We start from the raw sequence: 20,410 nt of genomic DNA, 5'->3' as shown, positions 1-20,410 counted from the left end.
CGTACCCTCTGGCAACTGCAGATGTACCCCTGGTTGGGAACTAGTAGTGGACAGACCTGCAGCACTGGACACCCCTCGTCCCCCTGGTCTGCACCCTGGCTCAGTGCTGTTTGGTGCCCTGGCAGCTGTGGAATTCAGGGGAGGAGCGGGGCCGTGGCCTTCGGGCACAAGCAGGACTCAGCAGGGCAGACGTGGACAAGAATTTTTTAATCACCTCGTCTCTCAGCCTCCCTTTTTCATCCGTCTTTTGTCTTTCTTTTTGCCTTGTTCTGTCCCCCTCCGTCGCTCATTGTCTTTGAGTTTTCCTTCACTCCTTTTTTACATCCTGCAATTCAAAACGCAGGGAAGTTATGGAAGGACATCCGCATACAGTACATGCAGTGCACACACACAGACAAGCATGCAGGCATGAAAGCGAGACCATTAAAAGCACTGAGGCAGCAGAAACAGCAGGCGGTGGTTTGTGGCCTCATTGCACTGACTGGCTGTAGAATAATAGAGCTGGACGTGAGTGACAGGTCAGTAAGTGGAACAAAGTGCACCGATGAGTTTCTGGCGGCATTAACAATGGCTTTGATTTACAGATTGTTTTGGACTTCTCCTCTGTGTTTTACAGCACAGTAAAGCGGAAAGACAGAGAGACAGAGATGGAGTGTTGCTTTTTGTTTCACATGCAGCCGAGGTCAAAAGTCAGACTGAAATCTACATCATCGGTGGAAGTGTGTGGTATGCAAATTAGCCTGCCACAACATGAGTGGCCTCATTTAAAAAAATCAGCCCTCAGCTACGTGACAGAAGGATGGCTGATATGGTTGAAATAGATATTAAAGTTAAAGGAACATTTTAGATTACCACATTCAATAATTAACTAAAATTATTGACAGAATGTGAAGAAAAAAATAGTTTTGATGTCTCAAAGCTGTCTATGTATTGTGTTGAAGAGATACCTACTGAAGTTAGCATTGCTAACCAGCTAGCCCCGGCCTGTCCTTTTTCATAATACCATTCCGAGAACACAGTCTGGACCGCTAGCTGCACGGCTAACTGAGATAACTGATCTAACTAGCTAACGACAGCTACAGTTAGCTGGCTTTAGTGGTTCATAATCACATGTTAAATGATTAAACCAAAGTTTTATACGATCCGTAACAACAAACTAAACTTTCGGTGGATGACTTGCTTCCAGGTGTTAATTTGAACAGCAGATGTTTGCAGAGTGATAAATGTTAAATGATTTACGATCATCCGGTTATGAAACCAAAACAACTTAATGACAGCAATAATATTGAACTGTTGCCCCAGATCTGCCAGCTCACATGTTGTTAATTTACAACCGGCAGAATTTAAGGGAAAGCTTGTTTGTTTACGGCTAAGATAAGTACAAAGGACGTTCTGCTGCCTTGTCGTCTGATAAATGTCTGAACCTTAATGTTCTCTGCAAACCTGTTTTAATGAAGCAGACTGTCATAACCTCAGAGTCAGACGTGACTCTGAGTGAAGGGAAGAGACATCTGTGTTAGGGGACTTTAACCTCTGTTGTTTTTGCCTGTTTGCTCAACACAGACCGTGTCTTGGCTCTGCAACTCAACAGATATACCTGAGAGTCAGTCATACTTTTGTTTTTGAACCAATCTCTTCGGTATTTGACAGACTTGACATTAAAAAATAGTTCAATTTGGCCCCTCAGATGCTTCTAGTGAAAAAAAATGTATAAAAATAATTATATAAATTTGTTGGATCCCTAATTATTGATCATGTTCATAATCTGAGCATGCCGTTCAAAGTCAGATAGGGAATTTAGGGAACTTAGGATCTCAGTACCGTCATCATCCTAACAAAACAATAATATAGGGTGTGTGCTTTTGGCCCACAGCCCGCCATTAAGTTTTAGTTTTGGCCCTCCAGAGGAAAAAGTTTGGGCACCCCTGACTTAGAGTATGTCATGTCACTGTATGACGTGAAGAGGTTTGTGACATAACAGACATAAGTTGACTTTTGTCTCCTGTGCTGAATTGTAGTTTGAACTGCATCTACCTTCTTGTCATCTCAACCCACATCTGTGATACTTGAGAAAGGAAGATACTCGGTGTCATTAGCTTAACTCGATTTTGAGAAGCTAATTGTAATGGAAAGATGGTGATGAGATGACAGCACATAAATTCACTCTGAATAAACATCAGTCACCAGCATTCAGTTTCAGTTTGACGAAACAGCAGGTTTTTTTTTTATGTTTTAACTCAAACTCACACACGTCCTTTATTCCAAGTTGGTAAATTGTATAAAAAGAGGAAGAGGTTGGGGGCGGCTGAGTGAAAAGCCAGGCAAAGACAGAGACTTTGCCTGGCTGAGTGGGACGGCTCTATGTGAGAAATGCTCTGTGAGGCTGCCCTCACAGCGAAGGGCCCACGCCGTACCAGGAAGTGAAGAGACTCTGGGGGGAAAAGAGCCGGCATTGTCTCCAGACAGACTGTTTATGTTGAGAAGCCTGGAGGTATAATGTGCAGCCCCGATGGTATAATGAGTAGCATATTGATTATCGTGGCTGGCCTGGCCTCGGCAGGTCAGCTGATGGTTGTATAGAGAGGCCTTTTGACAACAGTGGCCTGGATTTAAAAATGGATCTTGTGGGCTTATTGTTTGTGGTGAGAGGAGCTTTTTTTATTTTCCTTTTAAATAAACCACTTTACATTTTAAAAAAAAAACTATTAATAATGAAAAAATGTTGGCTCTTCAAAGCCTTATAATCAACACTTGCTGCTGAAACGTCATTAAATCCTCAAAGATTCAGTATATTACACATCATTTTAGTTTGGATTGAACATGGCCACTTTATTAGGTACGCCCATACAATCTAATGCAATCAAGTGCAACAGCTCTGCCACATTTTCTACCTTTGCAAAGTGCTTAATTGTCAATTTGTATTAAAACATGCCGAGAGGTTTTAATTTAACCCTCACTGAGTCACCTGTGGTGTTTTTTCCTCTTGTGTTTGTAAGGGGGTGGACTGACCGCTGTCGGCTTTGACAGTGTGTGATTTATGGCAGAGCTGTTGCATTTGATAGCATTAGATGTTGCAGCTGTACCTAATAAAATGGCCACTGGCTGTACTTTTACGGTTTCATACCCCTGAAAATATGCTTTTGTCAATACTGCGTTCACTTACACAGTTTTCTCTTATCAACCTGCAGCTTAGAACAACATTTAATCAACACAGATATACAGGACGTAGTATACTCTGTGTCTTCTCTTACACTCACTCCTGGAAATGTCCCTGTCCGACAATCTCCAGCATTCAACACATGCAGCTGAAGGAACTGATCGTGTGGGCGATGGTTATAAACTTTCCGCCTCCGCCAGAAAGACAAATGTGTTGAGGAGGTGGGAGGAAAAAGTGTCAGCCTCTTCTCTGTATGTAGCTCGGTCCACATTTACTAACTGTCTGTACAACTAAATAATTAAATCAGAATAAACGGTCACCTGTCACACTAATTACATCATCGACCTATCATACACATCTTATCAACTTATATCAATATATGGACATGACCGAAGACAAGTGGCACACCCTTTGAAAGGGCATACTTGCATTATTATATTATATATCAGTGGCATGAAATGGTCTTAAAAGGATGATAATAATGATTATCGCAATTATTTCTGGGACAAAGTCCAATAAAAGTAGTTTTAGTGACAGGCCTTTCAGTAAATGTCTTCCTCTGTGTAGTTTGTAATGAAATTGGAAAGCAAAAACGGACAGAACAGGACTCCAACTATAAGAATTACTAATGTTTTACAATTATGGATATAGGATGAGTTATGATAGATTTAAAACTTGATTTTAACAGTTTAATCTGCCAATTTGCTAAATACCAGGACCTGAGGCCGAAGCAGCTGAATGGTGTTCAGCTAGAAATTCAATAACTTTATTATTTACATATGTGCCTCTCCTAACATGTCAAAATGTCTTCTGTGAAAAGCTCCTGTTATAAAACTCTTGTAAAACATGCACTCACTGTATTCAAACACATCCGTGTTGCCTTGAGGACAGAAGATTTTGGTTGACAGTCTCAGAGAAACCAGATGGGGGCATCAGTTACCTAGAATTGGTCTCGTGGTGGAAGCTGGGCTTTTTTTCACCTCTGAAACTTGCTCATTTCGAGGCTTCATGTGTTTTCCATGAGCATATTATCACCACACACAAACAAGACCTCAGAGTAATTCACATCTGATACTAAAAACATTTGACCAAGTGATATCGTGTCGTGTTTTTAGCTATGTTACGGATTCAGGCAGGGTTTCTGGCTTCATTTTTGTAGTCTTTTGTCTTGTTTAGGGCTGAACAATTAAGACAAATAATCACAGTTTGGCAAAGTGCGGTATCCAAATCGCCGGATCTGCAATTGTTTTATGAAGGTAAAATGTGTCACACACCATTATAAATGAAGCATTATGGTGTTACTCCGATGCCTTTGCCTACAAATCCTGTTCTCGAGGCGTGAGGGAACAAGCCTAGAGCTGCAACTAACGATTATGTCCATTATCAGTTATTCTGCGGATTATTTTAACAATCAACGATTAATTGTTTAATCAAGAAATTGTAAAAAAAAATGCTTGTCACACTTTCCCAGAACCCACATTGACGTCCTCAGACTTCTGAACAGTCCAAAACCCAAAGACTCTTCATTTACTTCCGTAAAAGACAAAGAAACGCAGCAAATCATTGCATTTAAGAAGCTGGAACCAGCAAATGTTGCACATTTTGGCAAATAAATGACTGAAACGATGAATAGCTTATTTATTATTAGGTTATTGCTTTCTTTTAAAATACCCTGCATGTCACAAGAGTTTGATAATCAGGATCATTGCAGAAACAAACGTCTTTATGTACATATTGCTCCCTGTCGGCATCGAGTATCAGTTCAGCTGTGATCACAATCGCAGTCCTATCTGTCAAAATGGTCAGTGTGATTTGTTTTTGCGTATCGTTCAGCCTCAGTCTCCTGCTGCAGGTGAAGTGAACACATCAACAGATAAAACAACCTGTGAGCACACCGAAGACTAGGGCCAGGGCTGGGGGAAAAATAAGAGGAGGAAGTTTTTTTCATTATGCAAGTCGAAATGTCGAGAACAAAGTTAAAATACGATTTCGTGCGGCCACCTCCTCCAAGATCGTGTTGTTTTTCGACTTTTTTCTGTCGTGCGTAACCAAAAAGCAAAAAACTCCCTCCTCTCATTGTTTTATCTCTCTCGCCCCTGGGCCCTCACACTCCTCCAGCCTCCTCATGAATGGAGCAGCAGTGAAACATCTCAGCTGGGGGTTTTTTTTTTTCCTCACTTCCTGGACCTCACCTCCCCTCCAGCGCGACCCCCGGCGGTCCCCGCACCCCAGCTTGGGAGCACCCGGGTTTTGAGCCATCCCACTCTGCGGGCTCCATGCTACTATTGTCTGACAAGAGAGCGGGCTATTTGCAAAATAAAGGTAGCCTCCTGCTCTGCCCTGCTCTGCTCTGCTCTGCCGGCCGCTATGTGGGCTGGTGCGTACTGCCGGGCTGGCTCTTCACTCCACTGTGCCTGTGAGGCGGCAGCGTTGATGTGAGCGGGTGTTATCAGCGGCAGTCCTCCGGGTTTGTCCTCCGGGTTTGTCCTCCCAGGCAGCGGTCGGATGCTGGAAGTCCTCGCCGATAAGGGAGCACGTAGGGCGCGCGGAGAAAAAAAAAAAAGGAGAAGGGACGCGGAAGGAAGGAAGGAAAGGAAAGGAAAGGAGGAAGGATAGGGGAGCATTTTAATACCAAATCGGGACACATGTTGAGCTAAGTGCCCGCTCCACCTCCCCCCTCTCCTTCTCCTTCTCCTCCCAAATGCATTTGTTGCCTCAATCGCTTTCCCGTTACTAATTACTCCGCGTTAGGATAAAGCCAGCGGACCTCCTCCTCCTCCTCCTCCTCCTTCTCCTTCCCCTCTCCGGGCTCCGAGGATCCTCACTCACACGGGGGGACGATCATGGATCTCAGTAAAATTGTAAGTGGAGGTTTTTCCTGTTTGTTATTCACACATGCACCGATGGTTTTTGCGTGTTTTTCGAAAGGTGGTGTCCAATCCGAGGAGTCCTGTTGCGCGCACACTCACGGGGCTGTTTGCGCCAATACACGCAAAAGCAGGGACTTGTTGTTGTCTGGTGGGCTTTTTTTTTTTGCGGAGAAACGTGGATGTGGGAAGTTTGGTTGTTGTTGTTGTGGAGGAGAAGAAGAAGAGGAAGGCGTGAGGGTCTGAGCAGGCTTGGGCACAGGGTCTCAACTGTTTAAATCCACTTAAATCTACTGGGAATAATCACTCAGATCACAGGTTTCTCTGTATAATGAGGACACGTGAGGGTTTTTTTGTGTCTATTTTGGGGACACAAGACATGATAATGTGTGAGATGTGCACCCGGAGCCCTCTGGCTCCTTCTCTGTCTGTCTCCAGCTGCAGGTTGGTGGAACAAGTTCAGCAAAGCGCAGCCTAAATGTGTCCTGCATGTCAATTGCAGCTTGTATTGATGTCTGATGTTGGGAGACGAAAACCTTTAAAGACGGAGCGAACAGTGTGTCTTTGTGTGTGTTTTTTAAAGCGACGCTAGGTGTGAATTTAAAGTGAAGCGAGTGTGGATTTTATTACACATCATCCGTTTTGTTCCTGCGAGCTGTGAACGATGCGTCCGAGGCTCCTGCAGCAGGTGCACGTAAGCCAAAGCAACAAAAAACCGGCCTCTCAGTGCCAACATGGACGGATGGCTGTACTTTTTAAGCCCTTGTGTAGGTGTGGGGGAGGGTGGGCGATGAAAGGACACCCAGAGTCTTCTTTCCAGTGATCCTCAGAGTTTGTAGTGAAGGGAACAACTTTGAGAAACAGTAAAAGAAGAGGCACACAGTTGATAGTAGCAAATGCATGAAGAGGCACCAGATCCAAACAGGAAACTCGCTCTCGAACGTTTGCTGAAATAAATCTCAGCTGCCCACATGAAGTCAGTCGGGGCACGTAGCGCAGACATGGTGTAGGTGTAGTGGTGGAAATTCTCCTCCTGTAGCTCTCCGTTCAGTGGCACCTTACTGGTTATTTGAGACTTCATGTAACTGGGAAACTGGTCAGTATTGTGGATCTGACAGAGCTCCTCGAGGCCGTTCTCCTCGATTCCTTCTCTGCCTCTGTGTTTCAGCTGTTTGGCACGAAGCGAGGCACACTGGTATGAAAACAATTCTACATTCCCACACTGCACAGACGTTGGTGATGCATGGTCGAGGCAAATAGCTTCTTGCTGGATTTAGGAGATTTGAGGAACATGATCACATTTACGTGTTTTTTTACTTGCGTGAAGTTGAAATTTTCACAGAATATCCGATAAACCATCGTTTCCACTGTCATTGAAGCAGATACTGATGTTTTTTAGCCTCATGTGAGGAGTTTACCACGTAGATGACCCAGGTGTATGGTAGCTGTTGCACTTGCACATACTGGACCTGATTTCTTGGAAAACTCGACAATGTTTCCAATTGTCAGTAGTCTCTGAAACGTCAGGAAAAAGAGGAGATGACATGCAACAGAAGTCGCCAGCCAAAACTGAATCAGGGATGTGGTGATTGCCTGTTGTGGACCTTTAGTCTGTAGTATTAACATCAAGACAGTTGAATATTAACTGACCGTTCGGTCGCTGAAGTTTGGTTCGATTTAGGCACTTAAACTTCTTGGTTAGGTTCAGGAAAATGTTGTGGTTTGGTGTAAAATCACTACTTTATTTCAATTGACTTACAAACATACCTACTTTATGAACATAACTTAAGTTACGTTATGTACGTAACGCAACCTCGCTACGCTTGTAAGTTAAAAGAACATGCTGTCCACTTCTGGTTTCACGCTAAACATTGGCGAAAGTCCTGTGTTTGTTTGACTCAAGCCATCCACAACCAACATCCTTCCAACACGGCCTCTTTCACTCTTTACACTTCTTCACCTGACTTCCTCCTTTGCTGCTGTAATAATTACTATGGCCACTAGAGGGTCAAATGCGCAAATATGGAGGAAATGAACGCAGAGTACAGACAGAGGGCTCCATCAGTATCTAACGATGAGCATAAACGCCCTCGAGTCTTCTACAATGGTAAAATGAACGTCTTTGAAGGTGCTATGTACAACATTCAGCGACGTCGAGCAGATTAATAATATAGCTAACAGCTAGTTTGCTTTCATCAAGCTATTGCATCGAGGGGAGGAAAAACTTTTTGGAGTTTGGATTGCAACACGCGAAGAGGAAGTGTTACTCCATTCGCTGCTCAGGATGCCGTTACGCCACTATGTTTTTACTCGGCAAATAATTGCTTGCATCTGTAACCTTTAAATTTTGGGAAGACATCACCTTGGACTTTACTGCTCTTTTGTAGACCAAACAGGTCATCAGTGGAGAAAATAATCGGCAGGTTAATTGATAATGTAAATGAACGTTAGAAACAGAAATGCATTATTATGGGTAACATCCATTTGTAATCAAAAACAGGACAATATCAGAAGAAGTTATTATTAATTTGAAGATACTGTGCACCTGTAGTCTCGTCTTTTTTGTCAAAATAGCTCAATAAAGCAGAGAAGTTATTTCCCAGGTGCCATAAACTGCCTCCATTTCAAATGACATGTATTTATGGAGGAGTGAACTGTCTCATCTCTGAATGACAATCTTTACTTTTTGCCTCCACATAACTTCAGCAAAGTTTCTAACGATGCGCAGCAAAAGGCTGGCTCAAACAGTCTGCGGTGCGCAGAAGAAACCAACAGAGTTTTACTGTTGCGGGACGGTTTAATTGGCGTCAGATCACTACATATGCCATCATCAAGTCCTTCAGGAAAACACACCCACACACGCAGACAGACACACTCTGTGATGTTCACCCGTGTTCAGTGTCGGGGAGTAATGAGCAAGTGGGCTGAGGAGCGTCGCTGAGCTGCACAGATGTTCCTTTTATAACGCGTCGTCGTGACATCACCGGTCCTGCAGGAAGTCGAGCTTTAGAGCCGAGGCTCCTTCACACGAGGCTGCAGAAAGCCGTCCTATTAGGAGAGGCTCATAAACCTGCCACGGGGGTGTCGGCCTCAGAGTTTAATTACGCTGGAGCCCGGCCTACGGCATATGTGTGTGTGAGTCTTTGACCAGCTGCTGCCCTGCACCTCTGCCCTCAGGAACAGAAGCCTGGTGCTCTGAGGTCACACTCTCCAAATATCCCCGAGCTCTATGTTTTCATGCTCTTTAATGGGCTCTTAAGAGACGGCGGCATCCCACTGGGCTTATCTGCATCAGCAAAGCTCTGCTATGATGTTATTAATGGGATAGAAGATGCTCGGTGTCTTCTGTGGAAAAAACAAGCTCCCAGTTACTGTCTGAGAGGCTCATACGTGACATTTCAGCCCATCAGCCAATGAAACCTATGGGCCGTTTCACCTTCACTTATGAGCAGCATTATTAATTACAGTGCAGATTCTGCTCGCTGTGTTGATAATGGTGCGGATCAATACGCCGGCTGCCTCAGCTCCGTCCAACGAGGCCTGTGTAACATGACTTCTGCGAGCTCCTGACTCTCCCTCTCACAGCTGTGTCTTTCCCTGTGTACACAGGAAAAATAGCCGCTCTAAAAAAGACCATCTTTCCACCACCTACCTCTCGTCAGTGCCAGCCGGGCTCCTTTTTCAAGAGGTGTGGAGTGACTTTTGTATGGGAGCGGATGTTCATGTCAGTTGCAACAAGTAAAAATGGTCCTTAAACAAGCAACACAGAGGGCTCTGTTCAGAGGACTGACCTTTAGAGTCGGGTGGGGTTACTTTTGGAAAAATGTTTGGGCCCAAAACGCCTTTCCAGTTATTATCTGATTTTTGAATGCGTTTGTAAAAAAAATAAATACATTGCCATTTCATGGTGAAGGGTGTTTGTTTGTGTGAAACAGACTGTGGTGAGGCTAGCTTTCGGTTTCAAGTGTTTATTTTTGGTCGTGTTTGTTGAACCGCGAGGGGAGTTATATTATTTTCGAGGAAACTGACGTGTATTTTTAATTGGTCAAACCTTCTTTAGCGTCCTACCATCACAACTACACAAGAAATGATGATATTAAATGCCAGATGGGTTTATTTTTGTATCATCTAAACAGCAGATACTTTCACACAAAAATAAGCAGTTTGTGTATTTCTCAACTGATGCTACTTATATGTTTGTGTGTCTCATTAGAGTAGACAACCTTGAACTTAATGAGATAACATTAAAATTATAAACAGGATATGAAGAAAGAGGCTAACAGTGTTGATGTTATGTCAAAGACTGTGTTGCATGGATATCTTTTGAAGTTAGCATGCTAACCAGCTAACCCCTAGTCAATTTGTACCTCAAGAGGTGATATCCGATAGTAAACGCTCCTCCTGTGGTCCGAGCTCCCAGTCTGAACAGAGTCAGCTAATACGGCCGCTAGCTGCATTGGTAAACTAACTGGCTGAACTAACTAGCTGATGGCAGCTAGCTGTGTGTTAGCAGCAGTTAGCGGCAATGTTTGTTTTTAAAGCTGAAATAATTTTTATTTTCATATTAACAATTGGCTCAAAATACGTGTATGTGTATGTGAAGTAGAAGAATTCTCTGCATTTCATCTGAGCGCTGTGGAGCATTTTAGCCTCCATCAGCTCATTGTTTTGGTTACTCCCCACAACCTCACTTACCGGCATTGTTTCGAAGCAGCAGGCAGCTGTTTTCAGTGAAAAAACTCTGATGAACTCCCTGTATATACTACCCGCTCGGCACCAAACAGCAGACAGACACAATTAGCGACTAGCCGGTTAACACAGTGAGCATTTAGCAGCTAAAGAGCCAGATATTTCCCTCAGGAGTTGGTGGATACAAAAAACGGAGATAAAAGTGAGTGAATATTGGACTCTAAATGAAGGATAAAATTGCTCTATACCTGCGAGTAACCTATTATGATCTGTTGTTTAGTTTAGTCCATAAATTAAAGGAGCTGTCTGTAAATTAGGGAGTGACAGCAGTGACCCCTGTGCGACCCCTAGATTGCAAAGATTGCATCTTTCATTATCGATACTCTGTCCAGAAACACAGTCAGATAATGAGACAGTCTGTGAACAAGCCAATGTATAGTTAAACTTATTTAGAGAAAACAACAAAACTTTAATGTTAACTTTGTTTAAAACATCCATCACAGTTTAAAGATCAACTTCCTGGCACAATTTACTGTGTGTGCTGCCTTTGAGTGCACTCCTTTCTCCTTTGAAATAAGAGACTACGTGTGGGCTTACTTTCAGTTTTTCATCCAAGTAAACTTGTTTAGATAATCTGTAGTATATATTTTAAGCTGTGTCATCTCGTTCCTAGATCTGCCAAATAACTTTGGAAAGTACAAAATGTGTTCCCTGATCACAACAACCCAAGTTGTTACAAGCTGTAGCCTTCCTTTAAAGTCACCTGCAAGAGTCCTGGAAGGCAGGAAATATGAGAGGGCTGGAGGAATGAATCGTTCGGCCTGGCTGACCGTCTCAGGCTCTGTCTGGGTTGACCGAGCAAAGGTTTTTAGCTGGAGGGGAATGGAGCTGGGCATTTTTCAGCAGGCAGCCAGGCAGGAAATGGGCAGTGCAGGGTGTGCCAAGGCAGGAAGCCTGACTGAGCGCCTGTAAACCCCCCACCTCCCTCCTCAACACCACCGCCACTACCTCCACCCCCAGTGCGTCAGCCACAATGACCATGCCTCCACCGCTGCACCTCAGCGTTACGGAGCTGCTGCATTCACAGACAGCCGTGCATGTTTCCTGTTTTCATTCCTCTGTGTGTCCATTCACTGTTTACTGTGCAGCTCCTGTATAGCACAGAACAAGTCAGCAGCAGCGTTGGCAACCTCCCCTCACCAATCATTTACGCTAAAATCTCCAGAAAAAGCGCGTTTATGTGCTCTCCTGGCAAGGGTAAAGTGGGATTGGAATTATTTATTGACAGATGGAGTCAGATACGACTTTGAAGTACGCTTTGCATGTCCTTGGCCACAGTTGGATTTGGTGAGATTTCAAAGGCAACAAGTAGCTTTGATAGGGAAGATGTGTTTGATATGGTCAGTGCACTCGGGGTTGTACATACTGCATATAATGTCATTTTATCTCGATTTTTGTTGAATAATTGTGCTTTTTCTTGCAAGTAGGCCTGCATCGGATATAGTTTATTTCCATTATCAATTAATCCGAGCATTATCCGTCTCAAAAAAAACAAAAACATTTAGTCTGTGTAGTGTCAGAGGTCAAGATTTAGAGAGCATTTTTTTCAGTTGGCTGGATAAGATCATGGACTCTAAACCCTCACAGGGACTTTGAAAGACTTTCCTGCATCTTGCCTTTTTCTGTAAAGATTGAGCATCTCAGTAGCAATTTTATTGTTGTCTAGCTGTTATCCTTTTTACAGACCGGGTGAGAGAAAATCTGAAATACGTTTGCTGGGAAAACGGTGTCGGTCACAATTTTGCAGTGCCCAAGGCGCGATCTTCTACAGCTAATCAATTAGCTGATCAACAGAAAAATAATCACAGGCTATTTTAATAATCTATTATTCATTAATGAAAGTTTTCATGCAAAAATGACAGGAAATGCTGTTTCAGCCTCTCAAATATGGAGAATTCTTGCTTTTCTCAGTCTTATATCATATCAAACTGAATATCTTTGTGTTCTGACAAAACAAAACAAACTCATCATACATTTCACTTGACCGTATGATTAAATACTTCAGTAAGAAACGATGATTTGATAAATATGTGAACCTCCAAAAAACCGCTCGTCTATCATCCCGGCTCTGTGTCCTCCTCCTCCTCCACCTAAATGACTGAGGTCACATAATCATAGTACTGTAGCTAAGATTAATAACTCCACTCCCATACTAAATCATCAGGGTCACACGAGGACACCTCCTCCGCCTCCTCGTCGACCATGAGAATTCAAATCTGGTGAGAACAAGTGTTTCCGAATTTACTCTTCCCCTTTCCGTTTGGGTTTTCCGAAGTCATTTTCTCATGATTGAAAACTACTGGCTGAGGGTTCGTCCCATCGTTAATGTTGACATTATATGTGCCACAGCGGGGACTAAAATAACAGAGAGCGCTGCCTTTTCTCCACTGCCATAGAAGCGATGACATATCTCCAGGACTAACGTGGAAGTCGAAGTGCCGAGGCAATGCACTCGTCACATGCTCTCGCGAGTCGCTCAGAAGCGGGGCAGAGGGTGGAGAAGTGAGTGGACGGGTGAGGGCTGTTGCATTTAGCAGGCAGAAGATGCTTCCTCTCTGCGGGCTCTGTGCACTGACCCCTCCGTGGACACAGCCAGGCTATGATCAGCATATCAATGCCCTGCTTTCTACAGAAGGAGCTGATTGGAGCTTGCCAGGCTTAACTTAACATGCTTTCAACACTGTGTCAATAACACTTTGTTTGAAAGTGGAGCTGTGGAGGGAAAAAAAGATGTTTCTGTAGATACCAAGATGCAAAAAAGGAGGTTTGTGTTCAGCGTAATTGAGTCCTTGTTATAACGGTTCGGCATGGTGGGGAAACTGAAGGGAAGTAGCTGAGTTCGACCCCCTGAGGACGCAGTGACGTAGGTTTCTGCCCACAGTGACCGATCTAACTCCCTCAGGGTTGATCTTTGGTCTTCATCGTCATAATCGCTTGCTTCTCACCTCCTATTTAATTTGTCTCATCGCCACTCTGTGTCAGCTGGTCTGCGTGGCCGCACTGCGAGGTGCTAATAGGCCATTGATGCATCGATGCCAGCAGCCAATGCCAGGAGTCCCAGGCAGCTGGCCCTCTCATTCAAACCCAAACACAAAGTACAAAGTCTCACTGTGGGCTAATTGGGTCATCCTCATGTGGGAACCAGTTGCACTGGGAGTTTTTAATCAATCCTTTGATTTTTGTGAGTGAGTGACAGAGAGAGAAGGGGATGCGAGATGAGTTGAAAGGACACAATGTTGGAAAAAACATCAAACTGATGAAATTTTCCCTTAATGTAATCTAAATGTCACATTAACATCAGCAAAAATAGAAACACTTTAGTTGAAGTCTCGTGTCATCTTCACTGCATGGCCCTCGTACCGATTGTAATACACGATAATGTCATTTGTTGTTTTCACAGATTAAGTACCAGGGCAGTGACAGGAAATTACACAAAAGCCACTTCCCTTTTTGCTAATGCAAGGCAGATGTGTTAACAAAATGTTGTGGCTAAGATATACACTGGATCTGATTTTGGAAATATAAGTTCCCTGATAAAGAGTCGGTGTCAGGGGCGGGGAAAGTGTTTATTTTGATAAAAAAAATTACAGCCTTTGCACTGAAAAAAAAAAAAGCTCTTGCTAGCTTCCTGTGCTAATGGTGGAAATGAAGCTAGTATTTTGTATTCACACATTTTGAGAATTCTGGATTTGAGTAGTTTTTGGACCGATGTGAACAAAGCCAATCAAATGCACCATGCTTAATGTCGGACTCTGCGCCATCAGCCAGTATTTTTGACCGGTTCCGGTGGTGCGTCACTGCTGCGATAGGCAGCTCCTGTTCTGTGCTGCAGTTTCAGACTGTTTCATATTCATTTTTATCGTTTATTTGGTTAAAAACCACACATCCGTCTTTAATCAATAGACTGTTCTTGTGCATGTTTGCACAATGACAACCTTTCCCTGCTGGCATTTTTTTTTTTTTTTTATCCTCGAAGAGATGTTGACCATGGGGGGTTGTGCAATATGTTGCCATTGTCAGACGTGTGTGTATGTGTATGTGCAAACTGAGATATGGAAGCTATGCTATGCTTTTCTTTAAGCAGGCAAGCATGTCTGTGTGATTTGAAGCTGCAGGACGGACTTCAAAACTAATTTCCCTACATGGACATGAACGTAGGCAGTTTTGGGGATTTATGGCAACAAATACGGACCTAAAACAGACTTGGAATAACCAAATGAACCAACATAGTGTTAAATGTTAACTGTGACGGCTCAGTCTTGACCTTAGAAACAGCTGTATGACAAAGTTATGCTTTAATTCAGCCACATCTCATCGTCTAATTACAATTCTTTGGTCACATAATTTAGTTGAAAGCTGCAGAAAAAGCAAACAAACAGACCTTGAGTTAAAGAGACATCTTTGCTATGTTCAGTGTAGATGCTCAATACGTGTTGATGGTAAATGTAGTTAATGGCAGCCATGATTTCATCAGCGCGTGCTATATTGGCCGGAAAAGCTGATTTTACTATCGACTGTGATCGCACGTCCACAGAAAACATGGCACGGACACCACAGAGTTAGCCCTGCTGGGTTTGACCTTTGCAGTACGCACACTCACACACAGCCAGGGTCTTGGCTCAGGTTGTTGCTGCTGATGCAACAGGACAGGTGTTGATCTTGTAGCTCCAGTGCTCGTGTTTAATCGTGGGTGTGCGTGTTTAATGACAGGAGTGGAAGCCTCCTTACGACACGCTGCGGCGTCTCCTGCTCGACGGCAGGATTACGAGCCGAGCGCAGACGGGGATGGAATTTAAAGCCAGAGATGTTGAAACAGCAGCCGGCTCCACATTCCTGCTCTTCCTCCTTCTCCTGTCCACACTTCACCTCAGCGAGCAACTCCTGTGACTTGATCTGAATCTCACTCGTAGATTAGATTTCTGCGAACACAAAACTCGTGTTTGCCAGCTTGCCAGAGCTGCTGGTGACACAGTTGTGGTGTGTGGAGGATGCAGTCTATTGTCTGCTGTTGTTTGGACAGGACGGGAGCTGAATTTGAACCAGATTGTTTTTCTCTAATACCAACGAGCTGTGTGTTTGAAGGGATTATGATTCTGAATAAAATATCCTCTGATTAGATTCAAAACAGGCGGTGACACCTGGGAGCAGAAGGTCGCAGCTGTAAAGTAATCATTTCAGCAGTGGGTTGGGTTTAGTGACAATGATGGTGACTGATGTTCCCAAGTTTTCCCTCCTCTCTTCTCCTTCACTCCCGCTTCCTTCCTTCCTTCCTTCCTTCCTTCCTTCCTTCCTTGCCCACTCCTCCTCCAATGATTTCTTGTGTTGAACTTCCAGTCCTGTCAGCTCACATACTGGAAGAGGAGGAGCACACTCAGGACATCTGTGGGAAGTGAGATTATGAAACAGGCCTCACCCGTCCTCTTTTGACCCGCGGCCACCATGCTCTCGGTTCATGATACCATGCAAAGTGACAGAATGCATGTTTGGCTTTGTTTTGTGAGCTTTCAGACCCAGGTTTTGGGTTGAGCGGGTTCAGATGTACAATTCTCTTGGTTTAATATTCTGCTCATGTGAAACCTGATACGTTCAGCCAGATGCTGCTCCAGAACACCTTGTTTTGAAAACCATCTGAAATGGCTTAAGCTCTCAAACAAAATGGGCCTGGAACGTAAAGCAGGAACATTTTGTGGGCTCGTTTTCGCATTTATTTCATCACGCAGCTTTCCTGCTGCTGCCTAACATAACGTTGATGGGACATAAAGAAGAAGTATTACACAAGAACACATACAGGGTGTTTAGCCATGTAAGCAGTCAACCCAGACTGAAATACCTCAACAGCTATTGGATGGACTGCTGAAATATTTTGTACAAGCGTTCATGTTCCCCAGTGAATGAATCCCACTGACTTTGACTCCAGTGTTTGCATGAGGTTGACAGTTGTGGTTTTTAGTACAATGTCTTGACAATTATTGGATTGATTACTATTAAACCTGAAGATATTCATGATTCCCAGAGGATAACGGACTTTATTTTATGACCAATTGTATTCCTGTCACCCTCAGCTGGACTTTTTTGCTGAGTTCTAAAAAGCAAAAATGTTGCTATGCTATCATGCTGAACTGATACGGTTAATCATTATGGCTGCTTAACATTAGCATGTTAGCACTGTCATAGTACAACTTGTAGACTCTGAAAATCTGATATTTTGATATAACAGCTCCTGGAATCAGATGTATAGTACAGAAGTATCACTCTAAAATACACATGTTTACTAAAAAAGATGTAGCCAGAGGACTAAACATAGTTTCATTTTTTAAAAAACCTTTGTGTTTTAAAAAAATTACAATAAATATACCTCGTAACCTTGTCAACACCACCAAATCTGTAGCAGCTAATGCTAAGTCAACCCTTCTGGTGTCCACTGCAAACATCTTACCAAGTATGTTCGTCTAATATCTAGTCAAAACATACCTCATTACACTTACTTATGAGATAATATACAATCACCTAGAAAGCAGCACATCAGTGAGACACTGTTCCATTGGCACATTTTTTCATTTGTACTTATAACAAGTAAGAAACACCTTGTATTCATCGTTGTTTACTTATTTTTGAAGTTCCCTTCAGTGTTAATATCGAACACTACCACCTGAACAGCTTTGCAGTAGTCACGACTGCTGTCAGACTGTGCTGGTCCATATGAATCTTTAACCATGTTTGTTGTCAGGAAGCACATATAACTGGAAAGTGGTGACACTTCTCCAGAGTTTCTGTGAGACCAGTTAGATGATACTTTAATTTGAGCTGAAGTTGGAGGGGGTTCAGTTTTAGCTCAGCCAACATTCCTCTGTAGATTTTACAGCACGAACAGATTCTCCTCCTGATCATCCACGTCAGTCATTGCTGGTGCTGTCTCATTTAATCTGCCTGCTCACAGTCCGGATGCTAAATGTGTCTTAGAGACAATATACATGATTGTTTCTATTCCTTCCTTTACATTTCATGATTCCAAAATCCCACAAATCAGCCGGATAGACGACGTTTTCTCTATGAGAGCATAAGAAGGGAAATAACTGACACTTTGCATGCATATGTGTCTCCTGATGAGACAGGTGTTCGCCTCTGTAGCGCTCCCGAAGAGCAGACAGGAGCTCAGGCCTCTCAGCTGCTGCCTTGAATACCAACTCTGCAGAAAATGGGTCAATCACTCTGTACTAAAAATCTGTGCTGCCTCCCGTTCCCCAGGTGGTTAGGAAAGGAAAAGGCAACTTTCTGAAAGGTGGAAGGGTGCCAAGTACTTGACACGACTTGAAGGATTTTATTGTATTATATTTCTGTGAATAAAGTCTGTGGGCTGATTTGTGTTCCTTCTCTCTCTCCTCTGCCCTTCCTTCCCTCCTCTTCACAGGCTGTCAGCATCAATAAGGCCATCAACACACAGGAGGTCGCTGTCAAAGAGAAGCATGCCAGGAATATCCTCATTGTCCGTGTGTGTGTGTGTGTGTGTGAGGGGAAGAAGTGTGTTTATCCTGATTTCCATGTGTGTGTGTGTGTGTGAGGCCGTTCCTCCGTGGCTGTAGGAGGGTTATGTTAGTGCAAGATGGAAACAACAAACTTGTGTGTGACCACATTGTCTACATGTGGCCCTGCTGCAGAGCTAATTTAGTCATGTGTGAAACCAGACACAAAGCTACATAGACAGAGAGGAGGGTTGTTGTTCTTCGTCGAACACACGAAAAGCACAAAACAGCGATGTAAAGTCCAGGGCTTGGTAGTTTTTAATGTTTCAGCAGAGAGATTTAGGGAACGATTTCTATTTATTTTGGATATTAGAAAATAAACACACTGCTTAACCTTCAAAGACCTCGACAGCATCTGGCGGCTAAAAATAGCTATTGTTCTAAAATGTTAAATGATTTTGGAAACGCTAATCCTACCCATTTGCTTTAAAAACTCATGAAGAAGAGCTTTTCAGTGATTTGTTTGTTTGTTTGGGCGTTCAGGGGCTCCGTAGTGAACGTGATTACGTGATCACGTTCTGCAGCACTGATTCGTAAAGGAAATCCATGTAGTTTCTCCCTCTGGGCCAACAGGCAGTAAGTTTAGTCAAGCTACTTTTGTTTGTTCATGTGCAATGGATAATATATTTCTCTGATAGAAGTCACTTTTGCTTCAATGTCCTCTGTTAGAAATTATTAACCTTTCTATTTACCCTCAGAACCTTTTTTTGGACACATCTACATGGTGAGTAAATAAAACATAGGGTCAGTAAATAAAACATAGGATTAACCTGTTTTTCACTGAAAACGCCTCACAGGATATTGTATTAAATGGCTGTAACTTTAAAAACTATAACTATAAAAAAAGCAAAGTAAAAAGTAAACTTTCTGAGGTTCTGTTTGAGTTCACAGTAAAAAAAAAACACAAAAGTTTGGCTGGCGTTTTTAAACAATTCTGATAAATTCATCCATTCTCAGAAAAAGCAAATGTAAAATTGGGACTTTAATTGAGCCAGACTGAAACTTAAGGTTCTCCTGAATCAAATGATCCGTGACATTTGCTGCTGACTGCTGGAATAGGATAAGCAAAGCAAAAAAATACAGGAGAGTGAGGCGCCCAATAAATTGTTCTGGTCTGTTATTTTTAATGCCAAAAGCATTGCCTGAGCCATCAACGTTGTGAGAAGACTTAATCCAAACTGTGGTCAATCAGTGTCTTCTTGCACCGAGCAAAACAACAACTTTTCAAAATGTGGGGACATAAAAGTCCATAAAAAATGTGTTTAAAGTGATCTTAAAAATGTGGGTTTTCTGTATGAAGACTGGTAAAGATTCTGATAAATAAGTAAAGGATGATTCTTAAGTATATACGAGTCACATCGCTGTGAGGAGATGATGAAATGTAACACTGGTCATGAGCCAGACTGATGTCCTGCATTAAACCGAGTGATCCTTGACTGTCCCTGTCACCCTGCATCTTGGGGACCCATCATGAGAAGGGCGCCCACACTTTCTGGGCGGCGGTCAACCGGCTCCCTCTCTCCAGCAACGCGGTGCTCTGCTGGAAGTTCTGCCACGTCTTCCACAAGCTGCTGCGAGACGGCCATCCGAACGTACGTAAAGACACGACGTCCTGTGACACTTGAATATCATAACACACATGTGACCTCTAACTCTTCCTCCCCCTCCTCCTCCTCTCTGTGTCTGCTGCTGTCCCTGCAGGTGATAAAGGACTCCATGAGGAACAAGGCTGATCTAACTGATATGAGCAGGATGTGGGTGAGGACACAGGGATTATTATATTAATGTGGTTGTATCACAGCATGCAGTCACAAGAGTATGAGCTTATCTAATAGTGCTCTGCTGGTGGCTCTGCATTTTGAATATTTAAAGATTAATCATGGCTGAGCAACTTGAACAACTGAGGAAGCAGAGAAGGATTTTCCCTACCTGATAGATTACTCTGTAAACGTACTGTAAGAAGTTTTTAACTGGTTATGAAACAATCACAGTTTAATCCTGATATCTCTGTATGACCTACATAACGAGACCATCAGTGAGAAGACTGGCTACTCCCATTATTACAGTTGTTCTTGATGCCTGCCGTCAGGTCACACTCCAACTCATCTGTCTCTGAT

General features: G+C 43.2%; 1 protein-coding gene across 2 annotated transcripts in view; it reads left to right on the top strand.

Annotated features, from left to right (window-relative positions):
- Positions 1-20,410, top strand: part of hip1 (huntingtin interacting protein 1) — a 48,447-nt gene that overhangs the window by 4,162 nt on the left and 23,875 nt on the right. Inside the window, exons 1-4 of one of the 2 annotated variants that reach the window (XM_073481645.1) lie at positions 5,811-6,018; positions 18,182-18,245; positions 19,743-19,885; positions 19,995-20,051. In XM_073481645.1, coding sequence (XP_073337746.1) covers positions 6,001-6,018; positions 18,182-18,245; positions 19,743-19,885; positions 19,995-20,051 — 282 coding nt within the window. In that variant the 5' untranslated portion in view covers positions 5,811-6,000. Of the gene's footprint in view, positions 1-5,810; positions 6,019-18,181; positions 18,246-19,742; positions 19,886-19,994; positions 20,052-20,410 lie in introns of those variants that run through there. The other variant, XM_073481637.1, reaches the window with a different exon arrangement.

Source organism: Pagrus major, chromosome 2, assembly GCF_040436345.1.
Source record: "Pagrus major chromosome 2, Pma_NU_1.0".
NCBI lineage: Eukaryota > Metazoa > Chordata > Actinopteri > Spariformes > Sparidae > Pagrus > Pagrus major.
The sequence above is the reverse complement of the archived record's forward strand: the minus strand, read 5'-3'. Positions and strand labels throughout refer to the sequence as shown.